Consider the following 9,411-nt stretch of genomic DNA (forward strand, 5'->3'; position numbering starts at 1 on the left):
GAATGTGAAACTCGTGGCAATGGTTTTCTATTTCTCTTAGAAATCCCTTCCAAAATGGGAATGTATTTAATGTATAAATTTGCTTGGAATTCCCAAAGGCCCCAATTCAGCCAACTGCAGCCCTCTGTTCTCATGTGAATCCTTTGTAGGGCCAACACCTGAAGTGCTTTGGGGATTATTTCCCCCCCTTTTTTTTTTGTGTGTGTGAGCAGGGATCTGTTATAAAGACACAGTGCCAAAGGCACTGAATTCAGTGGGTCAGGGAGATGGAATTGGTGCCACGTGGGGTCCTTCAGCTGGCTCAGGTGGGCTGGACTTGCATTTTGCTTTGTCCCAGTGCTGCAGGGATGGCTGGAGGCAGCTCCCAGCCCGATGGCTGAGGTAGCACATTTCTCTGGGCATGGCTGGGATGGTGTCTAGACTGGGCTGGTCACTGCCCAGTCATGTTCTGAGGCTGAGCCCACAGCTCTGCTCTGTTGTGGGCTCAGCACCTGAATCACAAAAATGCAAGAACTGCAGCAATGGTTCTGATACAATCTCCTCAGCCTCGTCCACACCTGTGAATTACAGATATGGGTAGGCCAGGATTTACAGTTTCACATCCTAAAGCTGGGGTTTTGTCCCTGATCACTGGGGCTGTTCACTTCCCTCCCCTTAATCCTGATATTTGTTCCTATTGCTAAACCTCTTGGGCAATGTCAGTGTCTGCTGTGCGATTTGCGTTGGACGGGCGCAGTCAGAGCTCATGGAAACTTTGGGAAAGCTGTCTCCACACCTTGCTGGGCTGATTCACTCAGGGGGCAGCCAAAGAATCCTGGATCTGCTCGGGATTTGCGGGGAGGGATTGAGAAATGAAGCGAGGGTTTATCTCCCTCTTACGGCCGAATTCCGAACAGCCGCGCCCGGGAAGGAGCAGAATTCCCGCACCGGGGATGCGGAGAGACCCCCGTGCTCGCAGCTAAAGCGAGCTCTCTCCAGGGAAACCGCTCAAATCCGTCCTTCACTGCAGAATAAACCACAAAATATCTGTGAAAGACTGAAACCGCTCCAGTGCTTTGTGAGTTTGAACCCAGAACTGGGCAAATGCATAATTAAGGAATTTTGGAATGGCTCGGGCTGGAAGGGACCTTACACAGGTAATGGCACTTTGGTTCTGCTCCTTCTGGTGGAATCTGCTTGAGTCAGTGTGAGCCACTCAACAAATTTGTTTGAGGAATCCAAAATCCACTCAGGTGAAACTGTGACCTTGGTAAGGTGATCAGCAGCAGTGGTTTCTGCCCAGCTCTGTTGGTAACCTGCTCCAGGTTTCACTGGAAAACATCTCTGGAGTTATGACAGAACGGTTACACAGCAAATGCCCCAGGAATAATCCCTTTACTTTATGTAAATTTAAATAAGAAATTTAAAAAATGCCTATTAATTTAAACCAAATATCAGTTTTACTTCAAAAACATATTTAAAACACATTGTTCATCATTTAACTCATGTTCAGTACATTGTTCATCATTTACCTCATGTTCAGTACTTGGCATTAAGTTTATCTTGGGCTAAAATATGTTTGTAAAATTTTTTTTTTTGCTTTGTGTGTTTGCTATGCATTACATGTAAGTTTTTCAGGAATAATGGGGAAAGGCAATGGAATTCTGCTGTTCAGGTTTTCTAACAATCAGCATTTGGGGCACTGTCAGAGGAACAGAGAGGTCAGAACTGCTGTATGGCTGCAGGGTCTGATGGAAGAAGGGCAGAGAGATGGTGGGAAAACAAGGAAAGTATAGTAAAAAAGGCAACCCTGACTAGGAAGAAATGATGTTTAGCTCTAGATCAGAAGGCTGAAAGATAGCTTTATTAAAACTATACTGTATTACATTAATATACTGTTTAAAGAGCTACTATACTATTCTACATACTTACTTCTTACTTACCTATCAACAGCTACTAATAAACTGGTGACTTCTCTGCTGAGAGTTTGAGATACAGCTGGATCTAATTGGTTATTGAATTTAAACAACCTTCACCAAAATCTAATCAAGCAATTACTTCAGGTAAACAATCTCCATACCAAATTCTACATGGAGAAAACAAAGGAGCAGAGATAAGGATTGTTTTCTCTTCTCTCTGTGCTTCTCCTAAGAGAATTATATCTCTCTGTCCAGAGAATGTGAATGCCACAGGAAAGCTCTGCTTATGCAAACATCTCAGTTTAATGTGAGCTTCTTGAGTCCTTGAAGGTCTTGGACCTCTCTGCCTCCCCAAACTCCTGGGGCTGTGTTTAACACACCCAACACAGCAAAACCTGACTCATTCCCCAGCTGCAGGGACAATTCCACTTCTACAGTGGGTACAGCTTTGTTCTTTTGTTCTGGTGTGAAGACTTCTATTTCACTACTGAGGTTTTAAGGCTGGAATCCTGATTCTGCCTGTGTGACTGGCAGAATTTCATCAAAGGGCACTGCACAAATCCTTCATCATAAGGACTTGGTGGCTTTTGTCACTGTCCCATTGTGTCAGGGTTGCTTCCAAGGCCCTGATGCAAAGCAAGGACCTCAGAACCCCAACATTAAAGCCTGTGATCCCAAACTGGCTGCCCCAACTCTTCAAGTGCTTCTGTTGGGATGTGAAGGTTCCCACAGCCACAGGAGCCGTGCACAGGCTGGGCCCCACCAAAGGCACAACAGCAGTGTCAGAGCTCAGGGTTAACAGAGAACAATGGAAAAGCCTTTTAAAAACTACCCTGGCTCATTCTATTCTCCTTCACTCATCTCTTCAAGCAGCTGTCAGGTAGGAAATGCAGGTTCAGGTTCCCTCCTCACTGCAGTAAATCCAGCTTGACTTGCTACAAAAAAACCCTGATCTCGTGCCCCTGCTCCCTGACTGCTGCTATTGTCATCCAGAATGTGCCTAAGCACGGTCAGAATCCTTTTCATTTGCTCTTTCTAAACTCTTAAACAATTTTTTACCCCTGAATAAATGTTTCCGTTCCAAAGAAGTGGTTGAGAACCCTACCAGGAGGTAAAAGGCTCTTTTCTGTCAAGAGCTGCCCTTAAGGCCCTAAGGGAACACATTTATTATGCATTTTGAGCAGTCTTTAACCCCTAAACCAATATCCAGGAGAGAACCCTTTACTCACATAATCCTCACAATATTTTACATTTTTTGAGACATCTTCTATGGAAGGGGTACTAGAATCATCTTATTTCCTGGTAAGAAACAAGCCCAGTTTGTTAAACCTGGATTAACCCATAAAATGTGTAAGGTCAGACTTTCTTTAGGGATCCAGCCATCAGGACTGCTGCATTTCTTTAAACAGTTTCTCCTTAAGAAAAATTGCTGAAGAAGCCAAGCCTCAGAGATGCTTTTTGAGGTGTTTTATTGCAAAAAGGTGTGGGCATTTGCTGGCAGAACAGGTTATCACATTCTCCATTTGACTGTCATCCAGAGGACACTGCATGCATTCAAGCTGAAAGCATAGGACAGTTTCCACCAGGCACCTGAGAAAGAAAAGTCTTCCAAGCAGAATAAGACAAATTTCCACCTGATCCCCTACTCTGGTGTGCCCTTTCCCAGAGTTCCCTGGGAAATAGGAGTGACATCAGCTATAGGCATAGCCAACTGTAAACGTGTTTTTGTGTTCAAGAGAATATATCTGATAGTGGATCCTGAAGTTTAGCTCCAGTTTTGAAAGAGAAATGCCCTTCCCAAAGCAGGCAGTGCAGTGATTTCCACCTGTCCTGGCACCTGCTGCTTCCTGAAACCCAGCACATGAGGCTCCCTCCTCTGGCTTCTATCAAAGCAAATCTGACAGGTCTACTTGGTCTCCAAAAAATACCCCACCCCCAAAAATACCCTCCTTCTTTTCTTTGTGCTCCTTCTAGCACCTCAGCCCTGTTCCCCACTCCCTCCAGACAGCAGACAACTCCCTTTTTCCCTTCCCACCCCCTTGCCCAAAGGCATGACTAATGAATACAGGCTGCAGTTCACAGCAAAAATCTCTCCACACTTGGGCTGTCCCTCCACAGGCAGAACTCCAGGGGCACCTGAATTTCCCCATTTCAGTGCCTATTTCCCACAGGATAATAAAGGTTAATCATCTTTGGCAGACTGCAATCCTGCACCAAAGGGAACAAGGAATCCATTGCCAGTCTAACAGGGCATGTTGCAACTGCAGCTGCTCAGCAGCAGGATCTCCCTGCAAAGGAAAAGAAAAAAAAGAGATTTTAGAGGATGTAAAAGCACCTTCACAAGTCAGTGCATTAGGATAGATCAGGATATATTAACAACTGCACTTTGCTGCGGGTTATAATGGACTTTTAAACTACTTGAACCAGACAAATGCAAAAATTCAAGGCATTAAAGCTGCAAGTCACAAGCAAATAACTCAGGCTGACACTACAGCCACTTAAACTTCCACTATTAAGCTAAACCCCCATGCTGGTTGCTCTGATAATTCCAAGCATTAGAACAGCCACTGTAGGTTCTTATTCCTCCTAAATACATCAGCTGTGGATTATAAGGAGCATTTTTGCTCTCAGAAATCCCTAGCAGATAAACAACTGCCAATTCACTTCCTTTCATGCAGCATGGTTTTAAGTACCCCAGCAAAGCTGCAGATTGAAATTTCCCACCAAGGCAGTGGTTCCTCAATATCCAAATGAACCTTTGCAACCTTAGCAAAGATGGGCACACCTTGTACTAAGACAGAGGAGCAGTTATGGCCCCCTGAGGCCCCTGGAGTTATTTTAATCACAAAAGCCAGAATGAACTTGTTTGCCACAAGGGCACCCTCAGTTCTTGCAGCTGGAAGATCCAGGTTGCTCTATTTAAATCAGTTTTTTCAGTGAACAGCTTTTCACTCCCAGAGATGTTGCCCTAACTCCAGCAGGATTAATTTGGTCAGTGACAATTCAACACTCCAGTGTTTGTTCTGAAGCAGAGATACATAAAACTTTCAATGCTAAGCCATAATAACCTGTCTCCACTCCATTCCACTGTGCTTCAGTACATGATATTTATTTTTAATCCATTTGATACAGTTCTGAAGGCAATGCAGCCACTTCCACGTTAATGCTGCTGGGTATTCTTTTTTTTTATTATTATTCTGGATAAGCTTTACTGGAATAAAAGGCCTTTTGGGCTGATCCAAACCCAGCTCTGGTAGGGTGCACAGTGTTCCTTGATAGCTGATTTACATCATCCCTGTGTCTTAGTCCCAGTTATTTTTAGCAGTTATTTTTAGGAGTGGCAGAGGGCTGTGTGACAATGACAGCAGGCTGCTGATCAAAGTGTCCCCCCTGCCAAGCCCTCCTCTATCTTGCACTGTACAAGCACAGAGATGAGGCACGAGGAATGTCAGCAGTAAGGGCAGAGATACCAGACCTTTAGGAGGCATCCTGAGATGGAGCAGGAGGATCCTTATTCTCAGGCTCTGGAGGAGGAGCTGGCACATTTTCCTCTTTCTTTTGTGCAGCCAAAAATTCATGAATCGCCCTCTCTATCTGAGGCCTGAAGATGTGGTTTAGTTTTGGATCCACCACCTGAGAAATAATTCTGTCCACTCCAGCTTCCAGCATTCCTGACCTTGAACAAAGACAAAGAAATCATTCAGCTCCTCTGAAAAACTTCTCCCCAATCTCCTCCAGAAACTCTCCAGAGCCCCTCCTGTCAACTGCAATTAGCATTAACATGGTGAGAACTGCAGCCTACTCAGGAGATCCTTAACAGGGACTTGTTTCACTCACCTATTTCTCTCCCTGCTCCCTACAGAATTAACAACTCACATCTGCTCTCCCAGGTACTTAAATGACACCTTGGCCAAGAGCCACTTTTAACAGAGCTCCTGTGGAAACCAGGTCAACATGAAAGCAAACAAACACATTTTGGCACAAATACATTTTGGCACAAGCAGAGAAATAAGCTGTTCTGAGGAGGAGGGCAGGTGAGAGCAAAGGCTATTATTTTTGGCTGAGTGGAGGGAGAAGAATCCTGCCCCCTCAGAACAGGACTGTCACTTGCAGAATTTCAGTCTAGACGGATGGGAATGGGTTATAAAAACAAGACAGAGAGCACACAGCAGAGGCTCTGGGCTGAGCAGCAGGAACTGAAGTGCCTGGGGACTTCAGGGGCTGTGTCAGGCCCTGGGATGGTGGGGCACAGGCTGTCTGGGAGGGTTTAGTCATGTCTGCAAGGGAGCAGGGACAGGAAATGGAGAGGAGCCTCAGGATAATGAGGCTGTGAAGGATGCAGAGACGGGGCCACCAAGCTTGTGCCACCTGCAGGTACCAGCAGCCTGGGTGGGCAGGACGCAGAGCTGGGCACCCCCAGGGCTCAGCCCTGCCCCTCCAGGAGTGACAGTTCAGACTCCCCAGGACCAGGGCTGTTCTTTACAACACTTTGGGCAATACCTCATCCTCCTCTCCCTGGTTAAAACTCAGCAGCTCTGGGAAGCAATGTAAACTGTCAGAGCCACACAATGGGTTGGGTGGGACCTTAAAGCTCATCCATCCCCACCCCTGCCATGGCAGGGACACCTCCCACTGTCCCAGGCTGCTCCAAACCCTGTCCAGCCTGGCCTTGGGCACTGCCAGGGATGCAGGGGCAGCCCCAGCTGCTCTGGGCACCCTGTGCCAGGGCCTGCCCACCCTCACAGAGAAAGGATTTATTCCTGACATCTACTACAACCCTGCTCTCTCAATTGAAGCCATTCCCCCTTATTCTGCCCCTCCAGGCCCTTGTAAAAATTCCTTTCCCATCCTGTTGGCTCCTTCAGGAGGAGGCCACAGTGAGGTCACCCCAAAGTCTCTCCCCTCCAGGTGAGCAATCCCAGCTCTCCCAGCAGAGCTGCTCCATCCCTCTGATCCCCTGGTGGTCCCCAGTGCAGTGTCTGAAACAGCTGGACAGGAACTGGCCCTGGTGCAGAGATTGCTGTGACAGGGGTGGGAGTCTGCACACAGACCTTGGGCACCCTCAGGACTCTCTCTGTAAAGAATCTTTAAAGGCTCTTCTCTTTCCTGAAAGTTAAGATCAAGGTCACCCAGCTCAGTGCAGTACTAATTTGGGCAGCTAACAGAAATATTTCCCCTCTCTTTCAGGCAGAGCAATAATGTGCATTTTGGGGAGAGTTCAGACAGCACTGACTCTCACAATGAAACTCAGGGTGGACAAAGGGAATTGGTGTGAAAAACTTAATTCTGCCAGTTCTGCCTTGCCTCAGGTGGTTTTTGGCCTATCAAATAGCACAGATTGTGCAGCTCACTCACTGGATCACACTCTGCCTCAGCCCATTCCGTAGCTGGTTCTTGTTCATGGCTGGGTTCCATTCCTGCTTGTCCAGGTGGGTCGAGACAAAGTTGTCAACTTTCTGCCTCAGGTTCTGATAGGCTGGCTAAAAAAAAAAACCCAAAATAAATCCAGTTCAACAGCTCAAACAGCTCCAAAGAACCCCCTGCCAGAGCCCTGCACAGTGCAGCTACTGTCACACACAGGCTGCTCTGCTGTCTGCTTTCCCTCCTCTCACTCTCTGAACAAAGATAATCCTCTTTTCCCTGAGAACACAACTGGAAATTGCACAGAATGCTCAGTGTTGTAATAACCCAAACAGCTGGATAGACTGGGGCTGAAATGGTAGTGAAATCCAAACTGTGCAGACAGAGGTTGTTCAAGCAGAGTTCTTGTTGCATGGAAAGCCTCCACCCCAGAATTCCCAGGAAACTGGCTGAGCAATACTGTCACTAAACAAAAACTTGGATTATTTACTTCTGTGGCACTAGCAGGGATGATAAGAATAAAAATATAAAATTGTAATTTTAAAGATAGTTATAGTTATTTGAGTTTTATCAGAGGAAATGTAATTCCACTGAACAGGAACTTAATTAGCAAATCCATATAAATGCTCAGGATCCACATCCTGGATGCAAGGGAAGGACAAGAGGGAAACAGGGATATTTCACAGTTTGATGTGTCAGTCCTGGATGAGGACGGCAGATCCCAGGACAGGGCTCCTGCTGGGAACGTAAAAGCTCTGGGAAAGCAAAATTCAAGAAAAAGCATTGAATTTTTTGAGTCATTGAGAACAATCCAACTCAACACTGACAGCCCAATTCAATACTGGCAAGAAATGATGAGGAGTTCGTGGTGGCTGAGAAAAAACGAATGTCAAGCAACAACCTGCGACCATCTACTCAAGAAACAAAGGTTAAAGGTTCGGTTTGAGGCTGTAGGGAGATTTGAAAATATGGGAATTTCTGACAGGCTGGGAGCAGCACTGTTCTCACGGGAAGGTGTTTTCCCAGGAAGGGCCGAGCCGTGCCGGGCTGAGCCGTGCCGGGCTGAGCCGTGCCGGGCCGAGCAGCCTGCCGGGCCGAGTGTGCGGGGATCCCCGGGAGCAGCCCCGGCAGGGCCTGGCCTCGCTGCCCGCCCCGGTACCTTGGTGTCCACGTCGGCCAGGCAGTCGCGGCGGAAGCCGTCGAAGAGGCCGCGGCTCTTGAGCTGCTCCACGATGATGGCGATGAGCTGCGGGTCCCCGGGCGGCAGCGAGCCGGGCTCGGCGGGTCCCGGCCCCGCGGCCCCCGCGCCCGCCGCGGCCCCGCCGCCGCCGCCGCTCTCCGACATGGCCCGCGGCCTCCGCGCCGCCGCGCGCCGATGGCGTCACCGCGCCGCGCTGCATCACGGGGAGGCGAGTTCTCCGCCACAGCGGCGCTATGTGCTCCGTGCTTCTTAGAACTACAGATCCCAGCGTGAAGCGCGGCGCGGCCCAGCGAGGCAGCGGAAGGGCGGGCGCGGCGCTGTCGCGGTGCATCTTGGGAGTTGTGGTTCACGGGAGTGCGGGGACCCTCCCCGCATCCCCCGGCGGCGGTGCGGGGATGGCGGTGCTGGGATCAGCACCCGGCCGGGGCGGTCACAGGGCTCCCCGTGTCCCTCGGAGCGGGTCCAGCCGGGCGGAGTGTTCCTCAGCATGGCCTTCATGCTCCAGGTGTGCAGCTGGATGCTCAGGGGTCCCCCTGCCATGATAACAGCGAGGTTGTGACTCGCGTGTGTTCTCCTGTGCCGCAGAGATGATGTAAATTGCGGGGCAAAAAATCAATTTGTGTGGGATCGTGCAGTATTCTTGTCGGGATCCCATCCCAATAGGATATTCCCATTCCAATAGGACAGTCCCATCCCAGTAGGATATTCCCATCCCAGTAGGATATTCCCGTCCCAGTAGGATATTCCCCTTCCAATAAGATATTCCCATTCCAATAGGATATTCCCATCCCAATAGGATATTCCCATCCCAATAGGATAGTTCCATCTCAACAGGATATTTGCATCCCAACAGGTTAGTACCATCCCAGTAGGATATTCCCATCCCAGTAGGATATTCCCATTCCAATAGGATATTTCCATCCCAATAGGATATTCCCATCCAAACAGGTT

At 48.4% G+C, this 9,411-nt stretch overlaps 1 protein-coding gene across 1 annotated transcript; it reads right to left on the reverse strand.

Annotated features, from left to right (window-relative positions):
* Positions 1–3,350: 3,350 nt before the first annotated feature.
* On the reverse strand, positions 3,351–8,604 carry BOD1 (biorientation of chromosomes in cell division 1). Its single transcript, XM_021532142.2, has 4 exons — positions 8,419–8,604; positions 7,254–7,378; positions 5,374–5,574; positions 3,351–4,186 (listed from the first exon to the last, which is right to left on the reverse strand). The coding sequence occupies exons 1-3, from the start codon at positions 8,602–8,604 to the stop codon at positions 5,376–5,378; spliced, it is 510 nt and encodes a 169-aa protein (XP_021387817.1). The 3' UTR covers positions 3,351–4,186; positions 5,374–5,375.
* Between the last annotated feature and the right edge of the window lie 807 nt (positions 8,605–9,411).

Source organism: Lonchura striata, chromosome 15 (assembly GCF_046129695.1).
Source record: "Lonchura striata isolate bLonStr1 chromosome 15, bLonStr1.mat, whole genome shotgun sequence".
NCBI classification, from domain to species: Eukaryota; Metazoa; Chordata; class Aves; order Passeriformes; family Estrildidae; genus Lonchura; species Lonchura striata.